This window comes from Oncorhynchus keta, chromosome 33, assembly GCF_023373465.1.
Source record: "Oncorhynchus keta strain PuntledgeMale-10-30-2019 chromosome 33, Oket_V2, whole genome shotgun sequence".
Classification (NCBI taxonomy): Eukaryota; Metazoa; Chordata; class Actinopteri; order Salmoniformes; family Salmonidae; genus Oncorhynchus; species Oncorhynchus keta.
Window position 1 is genome coordinate 14,272,033 of NC_068453.1, and position 21,967 is coordinate 14,293,999.

The window sequence follows — 21,967 nt, forward strand, 5'->3', positions numbered from 1 at the left end:
TTAAGGCTGTGGTGGATTGGCCAAGCCCAGATTCCCGTAAGGCCCTACAGAGGTTTCTGGGATTCGCCAATTTCTACCGGCGTTTCGTTCGCAACTTTAGTCAGATAGTCGCTCCTCTTACCGCCTTAACCTCCCCAGAGTGACGTTCAGGTGGTCCGATACAGCCGAGGCTGCATTCGCCAAACTCAAGAGCCGCTTTGTTTCGGCTCCCATCCTCATAGCTCCCGATCCCTCGCGTCAGTTCGTAGTAGAGGTGGACGCTTCAGAGGTGGGGGTAGGTGCGGTACTTTCCCAACGTTCCTCTTCTGACGACAAGATGCACCCTTGTGCGTTCCTTTCCCATCGGTTATCACCTGCGGAACGCAACTACGATTGGCAACAGAGAGTTGTTGGCAGTGAAGTTAGCACTGGAGGAGTGGCGCCATAGGTTAGAGGGTTCGGGGTACCTTTTATAGTTTGGACCGATCACAAAAATTTGGAATATATCAGAACCGCCAAGCGACTCAACTCCAGGCAGGCGCGGTGGGCACTCTTTTCGGACGTTTTGACTTCTCTCTCTCGTATCGCCCGGGTTCCAAGAATGTCAAACCCGATTCCCTTTCTCGCATTTTTGACCATTCCGAACGCCCATCCACTCCCGAGTGCATCCTACCCGGGACCCTAGTAGTATCCACACTCACATGGGAGGTTGAATCGAGGGTCAAAACGGCCTTAGAAGGGGTAACGCCTCCGCCCGGTGGCCCGCCTAATCGCTTGTTTGTGCCGGAGGGGTGTCGGTCCGACGTTATTCGGTGGGGGCATTGCTCCAACGTAGCGTGTCATCCAGGAGTCAGCCGCACTAGCTTTTTGGTTAAGCAACGCTTTTGGTGGCCACTGATGGCTCGTGACATTCACAGTTTTGTCTTGGCTTGCTCGGTTTGTGCCACTGGGAAGACTTCTAATCGACCCCCAGATGGGTTACTCCAACCGCTGTCGGTCCCTTCGAGACCCTGGTCCCACATCGCGCTAGATTTTGTTACCGCCCTCCCGCCCTCCCAGGGCAAGACGGTGGTGTTGACCGTGGTGGACCGGTTCTCGAAGGCGGCTCATTTTATTCCCTTGCCTAAATTACCATCTGCCAAGGAGACAGCGGTAGCTGTCGTCGATCACGTCTTTCGCTTACATGGCCTGCCGATGGACGTAGTTTCTGACAGGGGCCCCAATTTGTGTCCAAGTTTTGGCAAGAGTTCTGTAGGTTACTGGGAGCGAGTGTCAGCCTGTCTTCAGGGTTTCATCCCCAGAGCAACGGTCAAACGGAGAGGGCCAACCAAGATTTGGAGAGAGTGTTGCGATGTTTGGTTTCTAAGAATCCCTCTTCCTGGAGTCAACAACTCTCTATGGTTGAGTACGCTCACAATTCGTTGCCAGTGGCAGCTACGGGTCTCTCTCCGTTTGAGTGTAGTTTAGGTTACCAGCCACCTATCTTTCCCAGTATGGAGTCCGAGGTCACTGTTCCTTCCGCTCACGCTTTCATCCAGAGGTGCCGTCACGCATGGAGCAGAGCCCGTGAGACTCTTCTCCGGGTGGGGCGCGCACCAAGGCTAAGGCCGATCGCCACCGGTCGAAGCCTCCGGTATACGTCGTTGGCCAAAGAGTGTGGCTTTCTACTAAGAACATTCCACTCCGATCCGTTTCGAACAAGCTTGCCCCCAAATTTATCGGCCCGTTCAGAGTCACCAGGATCATTAGTCCGGTGGCGGTCCGGCTCAAGCTTCCTCCAGCGTATAGGAGAATTCATCCTACCTTTCATGTGTCTAAAATAAAACCTGTGTTTCAGGCACGCATTAACCCGCCGGTCCCGGTTCCCCCGCCGCCACGACTTGTTGATGGGGAACCCACCTTTTCTGTCAATCGTATTTTGGACTCTAGAAGGAGGGGACGCGGATTCCAGTACCTGGTGGACTGGGAGGGTTACGGCCCGGAGGAGAGAAGTTGGGTACCTGCTAGGGACATTCTGGATCACTCCCTTATCGATGATTTCAATCGACAGGTAAATTCGCCTGGGAACGCCAAGAGGCGTTCTAGAGGGGGGTATTGTCACGGTTCATGAATCCACTGCCTCTCTCTCTCTCTCTCTCTCTCTCCCGTGTTTGTGTGGGTGTGGTTCCCAATCTCGGCCTGATTGTCTGCGCCAGCTGGAACCACTTATCTTCCCTTTATATGTTCTGTAACCAGTGTTTCTTGTTGTCAGATCGTTGTTACTTCCCTGAGGTTGTGTCGTGTGTCTGTGCTCTTCTCTCGCCGCCCTTGTGTGGATTATCTGCTGTGCTCCTTCCTACCCATCCGGACACACTCCCCTGGATTTCTCAGCACGCTATCATTGGAAGATGCGCCCTAGTCCCTGGGTCGGATTCCGTCTGAGTACAGTCTGTCTGTCCGGTTGCTGTTGTAAACTGTATTCATTAAACCATCGTTGCTTGCATCTTGCATCCGCCTCTGTGTTGTCACAGAACGATCTGACCAGACCATGGATGCAGCGAGTTCAACGAGTCTGACCGAATTCATTTCCCGCAGTATCACGAGAATGGATCAACAAGAGGAGAACATCTCCAGCACAGGTCAGGCAGTAGAAGCCCTTGCGACGCAGGTAGCCCAGCTGATCCAACAATTTCAACATCTGAGGGGTTCCGCTGCGCCACCTACACCGGCAGTTCAACCCGCCCCGCCAGAGCCGGATTCCCAGCTAGAGCCACGGCTACCGACACCAGAGGGTTATTCAGGTGATCCTGACTATTGCAGAGCCTTTCTTACGAGATGTTCCATGCATTTCTCGTTGCAGCCACGGACCTTCAACCGTGAACAGTCTAAGGTAGCATTCGTACTCACACTGCTATCAGGCAAAGCGGCTCTTTGGGGAACGGCAGTGTGGGCGAACCAGGACCCATGCTGCACCTCTTTCCAGACACTCTCCGAGGAGATGAGAAGGGTCTTCGATCGGGCCGTGGCGGGTAGGGAGGCGGCTAGACTACTCGCTGATCTTCGCCAAGGAGACCGTTCAGTATCGGAATACTCCATCCAATTCCGCACTCTGGCCGCAGAGTGTCAGTGGAACGAGGAGGCGCAGTGGGACATGTTCCTGCATGGGCTGGAGGACCGGATCCAGAAGGAGATTTATGTTCTGGACCTTCCCAGGAGTTTAAACGGACTAGTGGAACTAGCCTTGAGGGTCGACGCTCGTCTGAGTCGTATTGGCCGCCGAGCATGCCCTAACAGACCGTATAACGACACGGAGGGCAGGCATGCCAGCGGCGGGAACACGGCCAGTTCAGCCTCCGCTCACGAACCCATGCAGCTGGGGAGAGCTCGCCTCTCCCGGGAAGAGAGGGAGAGGCGGAGATCCCAAGGACTCTGTCTCTACTGTGGTAGAGCGGGCCACTTTATCCACTCCTGCCCGGTAAAAGATCAGGCCCGGTAGTAAACATGAGGCTACTATCGGGTGGTGTCACCACAGAGAAGACCTCATCATCTACTCTCCTCCCGGTAAGACTAAGATGGGCCACCCACACGCACGACACCCAAGCCTTACTGGACTCAGGAGCAGAGGGTAATTTCATGGACTTCAAGCTCGCTCACAAACTCCAGATTCCTATCACCTCACTCATGCACAAGATATCCGTCAACGCTCTCAATGGTCAAGAACTCCCCAACATTTCTCACACCACTGAACCTATCACACTCATCACTTCTGGCAATCACACTGAGACACTATCATTTCTACTCATGGACTCACCCCTTGCACCATTAGTCCTCGGCCACCCTTGGCTCACCCAACACAACCCCAGAGTTGACTGGGGTCATAACTCTATATCCATGTGGAGTAACAAGTGTCTTGAGTCCTGTTTAGTGTCTGCCTGTTCGTCTGTGTCTGATTCTGTGTTTCTAGAGGAGGCAGTGGATTTGTCTAACGTGCCCGTTGAATACCTCGACCTGAAGGAGGTGTTCAGTAAGTCCCGTGCTGCTTCTCTTCCTCCGCATCGTCCCTATGACTGTGCAATAGAATTATTGCCAGGTGAGTCTCCGCCTAAAGGCAAGTTATATTCACTCTCTGTTCCTGAGAGGGAGGCTATGGAGAGATACATCTCTGATTCTCTGGCATCTGGATTCATTCGTCCTTCCTCTTCTCCAGCGGGGGCGGGGTTCTTCTTTGTGGGGAAGAAGGACGGATCTCTGCGTCCTTGCGTTGATTACCGTGGGTTGAATAACATCACAGTGAAGAATACCTATCCCTTACCGTTGATGTCCTCAGCCTTTGAAAGGTTACAGGGAGCATCCGTGTTCACTAAGTTGGATTTACGTAATGCATATCATTTGGTTCGCATAAGGGGGGGGGACGAATGGAAGACCGCGTTTAACACCCCCAGAGGGCACTTCGAATATTTGGACATGCCTTTTGGGCTATCCAACTCCCCAGCGGTTTTCCAGGCACTCGTCAATGACGTGCTGAGAGATATGATTGATCAGTTCATATATGTTTACCTGGATGACATACTGATTTTTTCTTCTCTCCAGGAACACGTTCAGCACGTCAGACGAGTGCTTCAGAGGTTGTTGGAGAATGGACTTTTTGTCAAGACGGAGAAATGCATTTTTCATGCACAATCCGTTCCATTCCTAGGTTACATCGTCTCGACTGAGGGTATTCGCATGGATCCTGACAAGGTTAAGGCTGTGGTGGATTGGCCAAGCCCAGATTCCCGTAAGGCCCTACAGAGGTTTCTGGGATTCGCCAATTTCTACCGGCGTTTCGTTCGCAACTTTAGTCAGATAGTCGCTCCTCTTACCGCCTTAACCTCCCCCAGAGTGACGTTCAGGTGGTCCGATACAGCCGAGGCTGCATTCGCCAAACTCAAGAGCCGCTTTGTTTCGGCTCCCATCCTCATAGCTCCCGATCCCTCGCGTCAGTTCGTAGTAGAGGTGGACGCTTCAGAGGTGGGGGTAGGTGCGGTACTTTCCCAACGTTCCTCTTCTGACGACAAGATGCACCCTTGTGCGTTCCTTTCCCATCGGTTATCACCTGCGGAACGCAACTACGACATTGGCAACAGAGAGTTGTTGGCAGTGAAGTTAGCACTGGAGGAGTGGCGCCATAGGTTAGAGGGTTCGGGGTACCTTTTATAGTTTGGACCGATCACAAAAATTTGGAATATATCAGAACCGCCAAGCGACTCAACTCCAGGCAGGCGCGGTGGGCACTCTTTTCGGACGTTTTGACTTCTCTCTCTCGTATCGCCCGGGTTCCAAGAATGTCAAACCCGATTCCCTTTCTCGCATTTTTGACCATTCCGAACGCCCATCCACTCCCCGAGTGCATCCTACCCGGGACCCTAGTAGTATCCACACTCACATGGGAGGTTGAATCGAGGGTCAAAACGGCCTTAGAAGGGGTAACGCCTCCGCCCGGTGGCCCGCCTAATCGCTTGTTTGTGCCGGAGGGGTGTCGGTCCGACGTTATTCGGTGGGGGCATTGCTCCAACGTAGCGTGTCATCCAGGAGTCAGCCGCACTAGCTTTTGGTTAAGCAACGCTTTTGGTGGCCACTGATGGCTCGTGACATTCACAGTTTTGTCTTGGCTTGCTCGGTTTGTGCCACTGGGAAGACTTCTAATCGACCCCCAGATGGGTTACTCCAACCGCTGTCGGTCCCTTCGAGACCCTGGTCCCACATCGCGCTAGATTTTGTTACCGCCTCCCGCCCTCCCAGGGCAAGACGGTGGTGTTGACCGTGGTGGACCGGTTCTCGAAGGCGGCTCATTTTATTCCCTTGCCTAAATTACCATCTGCCAAGGAGACAGCGGTAGCTGTCGTCGATCACGTCTTTCGCTTACATGGCCTGCCGATGGACGTAGTTTCTGACAGGGGGCCCCAATTTGTGTCCAAGTTTTGGCAAGAGTTCTGTAGGTTACTGGGAGCGAGTGTCAGCCTGTCTTCAGGGTTTCATCCCCAGAGCAACGGTCAAACGGAGAGGGCCAACCAAGATTTGGAGAGAGTGTTGCGATGTTTGGTTTCTAAGAATCCCTCTTCCTGGAGTCAACAACTCTCTATGGTTGAGTACGCTCACAATTCGTTGCCAGTGGCAGCTACGGGTCTCTCTCCGTTTGAGTGTAGTTTAGGTTACCAGCCACCTATCTTTCCCAGTATGGAGTCCGAGGTCACTGTTCCTTCCGCTCACGCTTTCATCCAGAGGTGCCGTCACGCATGGAGCAGAGCCCGTGAGACTCTTCTCCGGGTGGGGGCGCGCACCAAGGCTAAGGCCGATCGCCACCGGTCGAAGCCTCCGGTATACGTCGTTGGCCAAAGAGTGTGGCTTTCTACGAAGAACATTCCACTCCGATCCGTTTCGAACAAGCTTGCCCCCAAATTTATCGGCCCGTTCAGAGTCACCAGGATCATTAGTCCGGTGGCGGTCCGGCTCAAGCTTCCTCCAGCGTATAGGAGAATTCATCCTACCTTTCATGTGTCTAAAATAAAACCTGTGTTTCAGGCACGCATTAACCCGCCGGTCCCGGTTCCCCCGCCGCCACGACTTGTTGATGGGGAACCCACCTTTTCTGTCAATCGTATTTTGGACTCTAGAAGGAGGGGACGCGGATTCCAGTACCTGGTGGACTGGGAGGGTTACGGCCCGGAGGAGAGAAGTTGGGTACCTGCTAGGGACATTCTGGATCACTCCCTTATCGATGATTTCAATCGACAGGTAAATTCGCCTGGGAACGCCAAGAGGCGTTCCTAGGGGGGGGGTATTGTCACGGTTCATGAATCCACTGCCTCTCTCTCTCTCTCTCTCTCTCCCGTGTTTGTGTGGGTGTGGTTCCCAATCTCGGCCTGATTGTCTGCGCCAGCTGGAACCACTTATCTTCCCTTTATATGTCCTGTAACCAGTGTTTCTTGTTGTCAGATCGTTGTTACTTCCCTGAGGTTGTGTCGTGTGTCTGTGCTCTTCTCTCGCCGCCCTTGTGTGGATTATCTGCTGTGCTCCTTCCTACCCATCCGGACACACTCCCCTGGATTTCTCAGCACGCTATCATTGGAAGATGCGCCCTAGTCCCTGGGTCGGATTCCGTCTGAGTACAGTCTGTCTGTCCGGTTGCTGTTGTAAACTGTATTCATTAAACCATCGTTGCTTGCATCTTGCATCCGCCTCTGTGTTGTCACAACTATAAATTGCTTCTGAGAATCTACGTCTAACAGTCGCTTCCCAACCCCCTATGTCCAGTAGCCTTCAGAAATATCTATTAGGAGGGATTCACTTATTCACATCTCTTTTTTTAATCTGTCCTGGCAGCTAAATATTCGGGGCTGTGGGTTTGCGCTAAAGCTGTGGTAACTGTATTAAAGTATATGCTCCACGTTCTGTCCCTAACTAGGGGGGTGTTTCGAGACATTTTTTGTTTTATAATGGTTACATGTTCATTACACACCTATGCATTCTATATTATTAAGTAGGCTGTTGGTCTTTTGAGGTCCGTTATGTCAATTTGCCTTTATACATCTCATTGACCTACTGTCAACTCCCTCAGTTGTAAACATCTACAATAATCATTAGACGTACGCGTCAGAGTTATCATACCCCTTGTGGGGGTTTGTACAGAGTTGGTTAAATCCGCTCTTTTGCTCCCCACTTACATGGCTAATAATCTCCAAGCTGCTCTAAGCGGTGTTGTTTGAGTGAATATTGTTTTACATAAAGTTAATAACCCCCCTAAACCGATATATGAAATTACCTCTGCCCCTATCTATAAAGCGTGAGATACATTTTTAAAACCAGTGATTTAATTCAAAATATTTAGTACCTACATTTTAACACATTCCAAAATGTTTACTATTTCTTACAGATAAAGGGTCCTGTTAGCCCCGACCTGTAACTGACAGTTAGACTTACAGGTTATGTCGTTGTCTTTTGTTTGAATTGTTTGTGTCCGCTGTGCGGGGGAAATGATAATACAAGCGGAACTATGTAGCTAATACTGTTGTAACGGGGATCCTTATTGTAGCAACACACTTTTGGAGGGAAGGCAATCCTGCGCTGCGTTAACTAAGTTTTCATGTCATCGGGTGTAGTTCATAAAGGTTGAAGTAGTTAAAGGCCTTTCATAAAGCAGCTGTCATGATTGCATGTGCCTCATGTTTAACACGTATGGCTTGTTACAGAATACTACTGTTGTACATCTAATATCCCCTAGCAGATTTCGTTGCCTTTGCACAAATTCTGTCATGTTACTGTGGTCTTTTTAAAAGTCAATAAATATGTGTGGAAAGTGTACATGTTTGTTTCACTGTAGATCTGTTTAAGACCTCCTAGAAACACCTAATTTCATCCCACAGCATTAATTAATAAACTGTGTAGAAGCTGTTTAGCCATAAGTAAAGGCCTTTCATAAAGCGGCTGTCATGATAAACCTGAATCTGAAAATACCTTTAGGATCTTTTCTTCTGGGTTCTAATCTCCCCGTGTGTACATGCCCTGAAAATCCTTAGGCTGGAGCCCTCTGGAAGTTCTGTGTCTGTACATATAAAGATAACTAAATAGGAAACTAGGTTGAGAAACATTATTTAGATGGCTGTTTAATTGTTGTTTAAAGCCTGAAATGGACACAATGCCAAGGGACCTTGTTTCTAACAGACAGACACACACACACACACACACACACACACACACACACACACACACACACACACACACTTGTTTCTAACACACACACACACACACACACACACACACACACACACACACACACACACACATTCCTTGTTTCTAACACACACACACACACACACACACACATATTCAGGTCTTAAAGATGGCTTGTTCTGGACATTTATAATGCTGAGGCCCCAGATCCATAACCCAGGACATTCCTGCTTCATAGATAACAACCATAAGGGAGATAAAACTGGGGGGTGGAGGGGGGCCGGAGGCCCCAAAAGTTCAAACACCCTCTAACACATGACCACACGAACAGGGGGGGGGGGCACATATTCAGTACACGTCATTAGGTCATAAGGTCAGCAATCAATCATTTTTGACACCTGTCACCAATCAATCATTTTGACAATCATCCTATTACTCTCTAATATGTCATTTTCCTATCACATGTGCTGCAGAGATGGTTCCCCTTCTGGAAGTTTATCCCATCTCCACAGAGGTACTCCAGAGCTCTGTCAGAGTGACCACCGGGTTCTTACTCACCTCCCTGACCAAAGCCCTTCTCCCCCGATTGTATGGAATGGGTCACAAGGTAAGACTTGATGTATAAGAAAGGAGTATCCCCAAGCCAGATAGCATTTGCTTTGAAGACTGTTCTTATTGTACAGCGTTTGGCCCCTAAGACAAGGCTCTTATCTCATCCCTGGTACCTCACAGCACAGAAACACCAACCATTCTATGGCATAAATCAATTGTCAGCTCCAGATACTCCTTTCTCACGTAAAACCCATGTCTTGACCACATACCTAGGCTAGCTGCAGGGAGCTGGAGTATAACCCATCACTTTGCAAAAACACAGCCTTAGTAGAACAGTAATGTTTCACTATATGTTAAGTATATATTATTGTTAACTATTAATATTAAACAAATCAGGTAAATACCAGATATTTCTCTCACAGAGCTCACTGAGGGGAGTGAGCCTCTGGTTCATTGTCCCTGTGCAACATCAGAGATGACATACAATGGTTCCAGACACTACCCCACACATCCTGTCTCAGACCTTACCCCCCCTCCACACACACACCAAGACCGAAGGAGGGAGTGACTGGCGCACAGACATTGTGGAGACAAGTATTTGGTTCCCCATTAATCACGCCATCCCTTCACATGCGTTGCAATAGGTAAAGACCCATTCACTTATGAAGACAATGTTCCCTCTTTTCCTCCTTTGCCCTATTCTCTTTCTGATATTTTGCATAGCAACAGGGACATGTGAAAGACAAGCCTGACTTCTGCCCTCTCTGGGCCCCAGGTGACTGAGGCCCATATGAGGGAGGAAGTGCAACCACCAACACCAGAGTCCGAAGTGATGGGTATTATTAATCATTAGTTATAATAGAGACACGAGGGGAGCCATAATGAAGCTTGCGAGGGGCTGAGTGCAGGGAAAACGGTCACATATGGCAGTACTGATAAGGAGAGGAACCGTTTATTGCCCATATCACTTAGCTTCCAGCCTAGCAATAAACATGCACTTTTTAGCTATAAGGAGGAGACTCCATCCAAAGTGGGGTATGTATACTACCACGGGGTGAGCCATGTCTTTGTCTGTTCAGCTGTTCGATCCTTTGGGAAGAATAGACTTGGTTTAAGCTTTCATAGTGTCCTTCGAGTTCTTACCCTGATATATTAGAACCTAACAGAAGGGATACATTCTAATTACAATTGTTCAACAGTTCAATCATATATGCATTTTATGCAGATAAGACATCTTAATTATCTATGTTACCGAGCTAATTCTGATTCTTCCGCCACAGGGTCTGAATACTTTCCGAAGGCACTGTCATAGGTAAAGTAACGAGGCAACAGGATAGATAATAGACAGTAGCAGCAGTGTGCATGTGTGGTGTCACTATGCAGAACTACTAACTCAGGTTTGACGATCACTAGTTTCCCCTTTCATCTGTGGCGCTGCTTTCCTGTGCTAGTCTACAAGTGCTGCGCTGTATATGGGATGCTTAATTAGCCATGTATACTAATTTCTATATAATTACTTTAGTGTGATTTAAGTTTAAGTGCAATTAGGCTTTAAACCTTTGGGATGTTTTGATGTATAAAGTGAGAAGAGAAAAGGGTTGCTGCATGTTTGGGGAAGTGTCTGTGTGACCGAAGACCCCAGATATGCAATCTGGCACAACAGCAAGTCAGTATTTTTCACTGCGAATCCAACATGTTTATTACCTAAACTTAATGAAGGTATATTAAACAACGTTTACTGTTAGGTTCTACTCCAGGTACAGACCAGACAGACACTGATAAAAGCACAAACCAGATGTATTCACTCAACTGGATGCTTCAGCTGAATAGCATAAGTCACACAAGCATATACACTGCATGTACAAAACATTAAGAACACCTGCTCTTTCCATGACATAGACTGACATGGTGAATCCAGGTGAAAGCTTTGATCGCTTATTGATGTCACTTGTTAAATCCACTTCAAATCAGTGTAGATGAATGGGAGGAGACTAGTTAAGAGGCCGGTTAAAGAAGGATTATTAAGCCTTGAGACAATTAAGATGGATTGTTTATGTGAGCCATTCAGAGGGTGAATGGGCAAGTCAAAAGATTTAAGTGCCTTTGAACGGGGTATGGTAGTAGGTTCCAGGAGCACCAGTTTGTGTCAATAACTGCGACACTGCTGGGTTTTTCACACTCAACAGCTTCCCGTGTTTATCAAGAATAGTCCACCATCCAAAGGACATCCAGTCAACTTGACACAACTGTGGGAAGCATTGGAGTCAACATGGGCCAGCATCCCTGTGGAACGCTTTCGACACTTTGTAGAGTCGTATCATACTTATGCTAAAATGTTTGTTCTGTTCTACTGCCATTTACTTTGTTCGTACTCTTTTATTATTTCTTATTGTTGTATTGTCAAGAAAGAACCTGCAAGTAAGCATTTAGTTGGACGGTGTCGACAATGTGTATCCTGTACAAACGACTAATAAAACTTTAATGCGTGGGTAATACAGTTGTGTTACTGCACTCCCTCTACTCCCATCCTCTCTCTTTCCCTCTGTCCTTATCTTCACCTCTCATCTTTCTCTGTCTACCCCCCCCCCCTTGTTTTTTCTCTCTCTACCCCCTTCTCACACTTCACCCCTCCCCTCTCTCCTCTTTCTCAGAGAGAGGCATTCAAGGCATCTTCCAGGCAGCCTCGTCCAGGCCGGCCCCCTACGGTTTCTGTGCCTACCCCTCCTCCCGGGCCATCTACGCTGTAGACCTTATGCTCAAGTGGGGCACTGGGGACAAAATCAAATCAAATCAAATTTATTTATATAGCCCTTCGTACATCAGCTGATATCTCAAAGTGCTGTACAGAAACCCAGCCTAAAACCCCAAACAGCAAACAATGCAGGTGTAAAAGCACGGTGGCTAGGAAAAACTCCCTAGAAAGGCCAAAACCTAGGAAGAAACCTAGAGAGGAACCGGGCTATGTGGGGTGGCCAGTCCTCTTCTGGCTGTGCCGGGTAGAGATTATAACAGAACATGACCAAGATGTTCAAATGTTCATAAATGACCAGCATGGTCGAATAATAATAAGGCAGAACAGTTGAAACTGGAGCAGCAGCACAGTCAGGTGGACTGGGGACAGCAAGGAGCCATCATGTCCGGTAGTCCTGGGGCACGGTCCTAGGGCTCAGGTCCTTCGAGAGAGAGAGAAAGACAGAGAGAATTAGAGAGAGCATATGTGGGGTGGCCAGTCCTCTTCTGGCTGTGCCGGGTGGAGATTATAACAGAACGTGGCCAAGATGTTCAAATGTTCATAAATGACCAGCATGGTTGAATAATAGTAAGGCAGAACAGTTGAAACTGGAGCAGCAGCATGGCCAGGTGGACTGGGGACAGCAAGGAGTCCTCATGTCAGGTAGTCCTGGGACATGGTCCTAGGGCCCAGGCCAGTTGAAACTGGAGCAGCAGCATGGCCAGGTGGACTGGGGACAGCAAGGAGTCATCATGTCAGGTAGTCCTGGGGCATGGTCCTAGGGCTCAGGTCCTCCGAGAGAGAGAAAGAGAGAGAGAAGGAGAGAATTAGAGAACGCACACTTAGATTCACACAGGACACCGAATAGGACAGGAGAAGTACTCCAGATATAACAAACTGACCCTAGCCCCCCGACACATAAACTACTGCAGCATAAATACTGGAGGCTGAGACAGGAGGGGTCAGGAGACACTGTGGCCCCATCCGAGGACACCCCCGGACAGGGCCAAACAGGAAGGATATAACCCCACCCACTTTGCCAAAGCACAGCCCCCACACCACTAGAGGGATATCTTCAACCACCAACTTACCATCCTGAGACAAGGCCGAGTATAGCCCACAAAGATCTCCGCCACGGTCCAACCCAGGGGGGCGCCAACCCAGACAGGCCGACCACAACAGTGAATCAACCCACCCAGGTGACGCACCCCCCAGGGACGGCACGAGAGAGCCCCAGCAAGCCAGTGACTCAGCCCCGTAACAGGGTTAGAGGCAGAGAATCCCAGTGGAAAGAGGGGAACCGGCCAGGCAGAGACAGCAAGGGCGGTTCGTTGCTCCAGAGCCTTTCCGTTCACCTTCCCACTCCTGGGCCAGACTACACTCAATCATATGACCCACTGAAGAGATGAGTCTTCAGTAAAGACTTAAAGGTTGAGACCAAGTTTGCGTCTCTGACATGGGTAGGCAGACCGTTCCATAAAAATGGAGCTCTATAGGAGAAAGCCCTGCCTCCAGCTGTTTGCTTAGAAATTCTAGGGACAATTAGGAGGCCTGCGTCTTGTGACCGTAGCGTACGTGTAGGTATGTACGGCAGGACCAAATCAGAGAGGTAGGTAGGAGCAAGCCCATGTAATGCTTTGTAGGTTAGCAGTAAAACCTTGAAATCAGCCCTTGCTTTGACAGGAAGCCAGTGTAGAGAGGCTAGCACTGGAGTAATATGATCAAATTTTTTGGTTCTAGTCAGGATTCTAGCAGCCGTATTTAGCACTAACTGAAGTTTATTTAGTGCTTTATCCGGGTAGCCGGAAAATAGAGCATTGCAGTAGTCTAACCTAGAAGTGACAAAAGCATGGATTAATTTTTCTGCATCATTTTTGGACAGAAAGTTTCTGATTTTTGCAATGTTACGTAGATGGAAAAAAGCTGTCCTCGAAATGGTCAGAGGTGGGACAGAGGTGAATGGGACAGAGGTGAGGCCTGGCAGTATTCATGCGTACTTATCATGCGTATGTTTCTGTACCTCCAAGTGTGTGTACGTGTGAGAGCGCTACATTCCTCACTGAGTTCTTCACACATTCACAAGATGAGCTGTGTACACTGTGGGAACAGGAAGACGGCTAGTCTGGCCTTGAACTGGCTACAGTCAAACAATAGATAAGCTAACTGTTATTGTCCACGTTCTCATTGATAATCTCCCACTGTGAGTGGCAGTGATCCCACGCATGGGTTACACACAGATTTGTGCTTAATCACGATTGGTAAATGAGGCCTTGTAAGTAAGCATTTCACGGTAAGGTCTACCTTAGACCTTATGCTCAAGTGGGGCACTGGGGACAGAGGTGAGGCCTGGCAGTATTCATGCGTACTTATCATGCGTATGTTTCTGTACCTCCAAGTGTGTGTATTGTGGGAGCAAATACTCAATGATTACTGATCACCATTATAATCTAGACCAAAGCAGATGTGAGCGTTAACAAGCAAGAACTGAGACTGGAAGACAATGGTGGCGAAGTCAAGGGGACTTATTATTCTCCATATAGAGGGAGGTGACTCTGTGTGGTATGTAAAGAGGGAAAACTATAATAGACAGGGCTCTGTGATGAGGAAGTTAGTTGTTCCATGGAATTGCTCGGCTCGGTTACTTTGTGATAAAGTCTAACTGAATTTACAAGTTCCAGTATTAGTGCAAACCACTCATCTTATCTCTGTTTGCTCTCCAAGTGCCTAGAGGTCATCATGAGACCTGAGTGACAGGGCACCAAATGGTCAAAACATCTCCACCCTCTGGGTCAGAGTAAACTCTATCATTTAAAGGTGCCTATAGCTGAGTTACAGCTATCTGCCTTAGCCTCAGGAAGGTCACCTAGGATACCAAGTTCTGCTTTATGGCGATGAGGTCACCCAGATGCTACAACTTAATTTAGTGGGCATGAATAATTTAGGACCCAACAGGCTAGGAGGGTGAGAGTGTAGATGATAAGTCTTCTGTTATTTAAAATGTGGTCCTGTGTGGCTCAGTTGGTAGAGCATGGTGCTTGGAATGCCATGGGTCATGGGTTCGATCTCTGCTGGGTTTAACAATTCATTTGTGATTTATAACACATACGGATCCCTACAGAGGTTTAGTTTCACTAAACTGCGAACAGCATATAGGAAAATGGCTATACTGTATATGATTGAATCAAATTTGATTGGTTATTGCGAGGGTAGCGAAATGCTTGTGATTCTAGATCTGACTGAAGTATAATCTAACATGTAATCTAACAATTCCACAACAACTACCGAATACACACAAATCCTAGTAAAGGGATGGAATAAGAATATGTACATATAAATATATGGATGATTGATGACCGTGCGGCATAGGCAAGATGCAATAAATGGTATAAAAATACAGTATATACATATGGGAGGAGTAATGCAAGATATGTAAACATTATTAAAGTGGCATTATTAAAGTGACTAGTGATCTATTTTTTAAAGTGGCCAATGATTTCCAGGTATTTATGGAGGCAGCAGCCTCTCTGTGTTAGTGACGGCTGTTTAACAGTCTGACCTTGCATTCTGGATGGTAGCGGGGTGAACGGGCAGTGGCTCGGGTAGTTGTTCTCCTTGATGATCTTTTTGGCCTTCCTGTGACAACGGGTGCTGTAGGTGTCCTGGAGGGCAGGTAGTTTGCCCCCAGTGATGCGTTGTGCAGATCGCACCACCCTCTGGAGAGCCCTGTGGTTGTGGGCTGTGCAGTTGACGTACCAGGCGGCGATACAGCCCAACAGGATGCTCTCAGTTGTGTATCTGTAAAAGTTTGAGGATTTTAGGTGACAAACCTTAGTGGGAGTTTCCCCGTAGTGATAGTTTACACCCAGGGGGATAGGTACAATGGCACTGTTCATCTATAAATCAATAGTTATACCATTGAGGAGTATACCGGTGTAGACCATTGTATAGTAAATCCCATATACTTAATCATATTTCTTACACATAATTTGTATTTCATAATTTGTGTGAAGAGTGTGGTGGAAAATGGTCTTAGAAATATGACACACAAGAACTTGTGAATTCAATAAAGGCCTTTAATACAAGGGTATCACAGGCCGTGCTGGTCCGCGAAACAACCGTTTTCCTTGTGCACTGGCCCTGCTTTTATACACTTACAGCATATGAGTCCATCCCACATGCAAATTAAGTTCCTTCCCTCAGTCCTTCTGCCACCATTATCTTTTGGCTTAAGTTTCTTGCTTGTTCACGCCCAATAACGCCCATATCTGCTTTCAGTTAGGTTATAAAGGTGGCTCTTTCATGCCCTAAAAAATATATATATATCTATCATGGCAAGCACTCTCCTTGGTGTGTCCTTCTGGTATTGATCTGTCCTGCTGTCCTAAGTGCTTATGGCTTTGGCCTTTGCACTTATGTTCAGCTTAATGTGATACAGCCTGGATTCAAACCACGGTATCTGTAGTGACGCCTCAAGCACAGAGTTTTCTTGCCAAGCTATCTATTAGACATAAATGTGGGGTTGCCACTTTTCATACTCCCCTTTCTGAAATCCTGATTTGTCTCTTTCTATTTGGATAACCTCTTTAAAGCACACCGTACAGTTGTCTAACACAGTTGACATGCAGGACAATTTCAATTTCACCATTGAATATGTTTTCTAAATAGCTGCAGATCTATAGTCATTTCTTCCATATCACTAAGCATTAGTTCAGTAATAAATCAGACAACTGGTTATTGTTTTGAGCTTGATCAAGGGTCAATTTATAGCAGGAATAGAAAAAATGTATAAATTATAGCAAAAACCTAAAACCGCAGAGAAATTATAACGTATTTCTGTAGATTAATTTGTCTTGTTGTAATATTGGTTTGATGTTTTTTGTCATTTGCTTTGAAATAGTTCGAGAATACTGCGGATCAGTTGCGAAGAAAACTCTGGGGGCGTGGAACTTGAATCTAATAGTACCAGCCACGGGCGCTCCCACATATACATTTGAAGAAGTTCTAACAGAAGACAGGAGTGTTTTTGCCAATAATGCACTATAACGTTGGATGCTGATAAACCCCACCCCAGAAGAAGAAGAGTGCGAGTTGTTGATTGATAGATATCGGTTGATATCCATGTGTTCAGCTGATCTGCCGTATGTGAAAGAGAGAGGAGCGGGGCACACTTTCTGTAAGTATCATAGGAACATCCAATGGTTGACATGAACAGCAATGCTATCTATGTTGAACAGTGTTATATTTGTGCAAAAAAAAGCAGCAGATTTACGTATGGGTATTCATTCCCCAAGAGATATCCAAGCAAATGCATGGATGACCGTTTCAAGGTGTTTGCGCGTCACTTAGTAACACATTTTTAGCGCAATCATGGTTGACATGAACAACAATGCTATCTATGTTGAACAATAGTTCATATTTGTGCCCCAAAAAAAGCATCGGATTTACGCATGGGTATTCATAATCCAGGAGCTATCCAAGTAAATACATGGACGACCGTTTTAATATGTTTGTTCGTTACTTTGTAAATAAAAGAGAGCCGCACACTCTAGGAGCTCATATGCAAAAATAAATTACCAACGTTTCGACAGCCAAGCTGTCTTCATCAGGGTATAATCACAAACACTGCGGGATGACTCGTTTATATAGTGTCAAAAGACACAGGTGTCTGTAATCATGGCCAAGAGTGGCCTAATATCATTGGTTAATAATCAAATATTAAAATGTCATACATACAACAAATGGATAGCATACGATCATAGATTAATTTGACTAGACAAGTTTACAAACAATTGCAAAGTCACAATAATCACAAGAATGGCTTCAGATCAAAGTCTACGTTGAGACCGAAGGGCGCAAGAGTCTTTAAATTAAAGATCCAGACAGCCTCTCGTTTTAACAATAAATTATCAAGGTCACCCCCTCTCCTAGGGAGGGTGACATGTTCGATGCCAATATAACGCAGAGACGAAATCGAGTGGCTTGCCTCCAAGAAGTGGGCCGCAACTGGATAAGTAAAGTTTTTACACCTAATGGTGCTACGATGCTCTGAGATACGTACTTTTAATTCGCGCTTTGTTTTACCTACATACTTTTTTTACCACAAGGACAAGTTATAAGTTAAATAACTGCCTTAGTGGAGCACGTAATAACACCTTTTTTTTGGATCGATTTCCCTGTTTGTGGGTGTTTGAAGGATCTACATTTATAAGTGCCATTGCATTGAGCACAGCCATTACATTTGTAATTTCCATCCAGTAGGGGCGCAAATAGACCTTGTTCAGGAATATCTTGGGGTAGTTCGTCACTTTCTAACACATCATAAAGCGGCAATCAGCAGAGGAAACAATAACGAAGTGATGAACACATTTATGAAGATTTTACACTATTGTGGAGAGATGTACTGTTTGGATTCTTTACATACAATAGAAATAAGCGCAATCATTTTTACGTAATTAATTTCATTATACTTTTGGCCAAATTTCATATACACTAATGTAAATTTACAAACAGAAAACCACATTTTCGTACCCTACAAAAATACATTGAACTGTATTTTAAGACAATACTCTACTAACAAAAAAGCTGTTAGAATTGTAAGTATATGCATGTCCCTTAAGGTCCTTGTGTAATTGTAATGTGATATTGTACCCCCTAGCTCGATTGTCTATTGTTTGTAATCTATGTATGCTTGTGTTCCCTCATGTGCTTTATGTATTTATTTCATATTAATAAAAAAAACTATAAAAATAAAAACAATTTTTAAAAAACAATAACGAAGTGAATCCCTGCCACTGTTTCTATAAAAAGCTGAGTGATGGGGTTTGAAAAATGTAGCTACTCTAGAATTCATATACATCGCTGTGGATGCAAAGACTGACCATCCATGATATCAAAAATTATAGCTTTAACCACGTTTTGAGGCTATATAGTCAGTGGCGATTTTAGCATGTAAATGTTGGTGGGGCAAACAAGTAGAATTGTTTTAATGCATGACAGCAAAGACACAGCACTTAGCAATACATTAATTGCACTATAACGGTGACAAACGGTGCCCAGGAACTGTTAGGGCCTACATTAACCTGTCCCAACAGCAGAGCTTTCTTTTCAGCAACATGGGTTGAATCCTTACAACTGCTACAAAAGTGTATTCAGCTTAATTTACTAACTGATATGGCTGACTTGCTTAAACAACTGTGTGTTTTTGGTTACTACTGACAATTGAGATGTACAAACTATGGAACAATGAGCAGATAAGAGGCCATCCATACATTTTATTAAGAAATTGATGAGCGAGCTAAGACAGTCAACATACATATTTGTTCAGCACTTTTGAAATGTACATCAATTCAAATCATGGGCTGTTCTTACAGTATTCTTCCTGTACACCAAGTCAGAACCATATGAAAAATAAAGGGGGCATATAAGCAGACAATAAAAGCTCTTACAATATTCGATGAAGACATTTCACCACCAAGTCATAACAGTGGGCTTAGTTACGAGGGGTAAAGGGATCAAATTATTAGGGTGAGGCACATGGGTAACTAACAGCTTACTACACAACATACACTTAGTATTACTTTCTTAGCCCGTAGTATAAATATCTCCAGGGGCGCAACTTTGGTTTTTAGAAGTGAGGGGGACATTATTATTATTATTAGTGATGCACCAATATTGTCAGAGACTCCAGTCACCCAAGTTCTAGACTGGTTTCTCTGCTACCGCACAACAAGTGGTACCGCAGTGCCAAGTTGGGGACCACAATGACCTTCAACCGCTTCTACCCCCAAGCCATTACTTACTTTTTAATATTACATTTTATTTTAGCCTACTTGGTAAATATTTTCTTCTTCTTGAACTTCACTGTTGGTTAAGGGCTTGTAAGTAAGCATTTTACGGTAAAGCCTAGACTTGTTGTATTTGGCGCATCAAATTTTGATTTGATATGACATTTTTGGCCGATACCGATATCCAATATTTTCCTCGCCCAAAAAAAACAGTTCAATAACCGATATATTTTTTAAAATTGCGGCCTTTTAAGTATTCTAGTACAGTTAAATAGGTAACACATACACATGGACGCAGCAGTCTAAGGCACTGCATCTCAGTGTAGGAGGCATCACTACAGTCCCTGGTTTGAATCCAGGCTGTACCACAACCAGCCGTGATAGGGGGTTCCATATGGCGGCGCAATATTGGCCCAGCGTCGTCCGGGTGTGGCCGGTGTAGGCCATCATTGTAAATAAGAATTTGTTCTTAACTGACTTGCTTAGTTTAATATAGGTTACATAAAATGTATTACATATGTATTACACAAACCTTAAAAGTTTCTGAACAAACAGAGTAAAAACTCAAACGGACGACTAGAAAAAGTGCAAACCAAGTTTAATCACCCACTAGGTCAAATAGCTGCAAAAGACGAGCACAAAAATGTATATCCTCCTACTAGGGGGAGTCAACTCCTTGCACATCTAGACAGCCAATAAATCTCTGTTGCTAGTCAGGAACTGTTACTGTAATTTAATTATACCAATATGTATTCATTAATTGAATTCCCTTAATCTATTTTATGAGAATTTGTAAGATTCTTGTTTGCATAAAATAGACAGAGAACAGTCTTTTCAATAATAAGTAACAGAATTTATTCTCGGAGCGCGCTGCCACAATAACATGACGTCATTTCATTGCTTAACAGAATCCCCTCCTCTCGACCGGGACAAAGGGAACTTTAAAAGTTCATTCTGACCACCCTAGAACATACACAGAACACACAACACAACTGAATTAACTTTTGACCCCTCAACATTATCGATCACCACTTAGCTGACAGTTCTAATTAACAGAAAACCTAGGAATGCACTCACTGTCTTATCTAAAACACCCCAGAGCTAAGTTTTGTCGGTTCAACCATAGGTTAACTACCTTATCTGTTTACTTAATCCACAACCCATTTATTTTTTCCTAGTTGGAATGGTGTTCATTAACTTGAATTACTCCTTGTCCGTGTCACACAATCCCTTCTTATGAACTCATATTGTTAATCAGATATAATAAAACAGAGTATAAGTTTTACTTAGTTACAGTTCCATTTAAAATGATTTGTTCAGTCATTTAATCATAATTTTCCTAACAGGAACTTGACTGGTTCTTCTCACTGGTGTAGTCATGGCCCTGCTGGATGCTATAACCTGTGTTGGCGTGGAAGGATATGTGTGTGGGATAGGACTGTTTTTTTCTCTCTCACTTCATCAGTTTACTTGACCTTGGGCTGAATCAGTGACTAAAACCAGATTATTTTGCTTTGCCTCTCTCCTTAGGAGCCTTGATATTCAACCATAACATTTTTGACAGAATGTAAACGTTCTGTACTCCACTTGTCTCACTCATTAACTTTCCATATGCCACATTCTTATTACCCCCTTCATTGACCCCAACCTTCCTTAGACATGTAATCAATAAGATATGGTAACCTTAATACGTCTATTTTAAGCTAGAATCCAACAATACACACATATTTATTTATATACTGGGGCAGCAGGTAGCCAAGAGTGTTGGGCCATTAAACGAAAGGTTGCTGGTTTGAATCACTGAGCCAACTAGATTAAAAATCTGTCTACGCCCTTGAGCATGGCAGTTAACCCTAATTGCTCCCGTAAGTCTCTCTGGATAAGAGCCTCTGCTAAATGACAACAAAAAAGATATTCTTGCCATAACTCACTCTAATATATAATTGTTATTATATCTTGTGTAAATTCATCCGGTGTTTATACATATAGATTGCATTTAGACTGCTGTTACAGCCCTATTTGGATTGTGAATTTGATTCATTACGACATTTTATTATAAAATATTACTTTGTACTTGTTTGACATTTTACTGCATTCTTAGGAGCTAGTAACATAAGCATTTCAGCTAACTTTTTTAGAAAGCTACATTTTTAATGGGCATGGTCTAATAGATTCAACAAACAAAACACATGTCTCATATCTTCTTTTTATGAACCAGAAAATCAATAGTTGT

General features: G+C 45.3%; 2 protein-coding genes across 5 annotated transcripts in view; both read left to right on the top strand.

Annotated features, from left to right (window-relative positions):
- Window positions 1-11,981, top strand: part of ttll12 (tubulin tyrosine ligase-like family, member 12) — a 68,097-nt gene extending 56,116 nt beyond the window's left edge. The window contains exon 13 of the mRNA XM_052492041.1: window positions 11,871-11,981. Coding sequence (XP_052348001.1) covers window positions 11,871-11,966 — 96 coding nt within the window. The 3' untranslated portion in view covers window positions 11,967-11,981. The remainder of the gene's footprint in view (window positions 1-11,870) is intronic.
- The window catches only part of LOC118366259 (DENN domain-containing protein 5B-like), a 146,119-nt gene that overhangs the window by 31,452 nt on the left and 92,700 nt on the right, over window positions 1-21,967 (top strand). For 2 of the 4 annotated variants that reach the window (XR_008089023.1, XM_052492025.1), the window contains exon 1: window positions 16,874-17,123. The exons of 1 other annotated variant lie outside the window; for it this stretch is intronic. The gene's annotated coding sequence lies outside the window, so the exon portion shown is untranslated. Of the gene's footprint in view, window positions 1-16,873; window positions 17,124-21,967 lie in introns of those variants that run through there. One more of the 4 variants, XR_008089022.1, reaches the window with a different exon arrangement.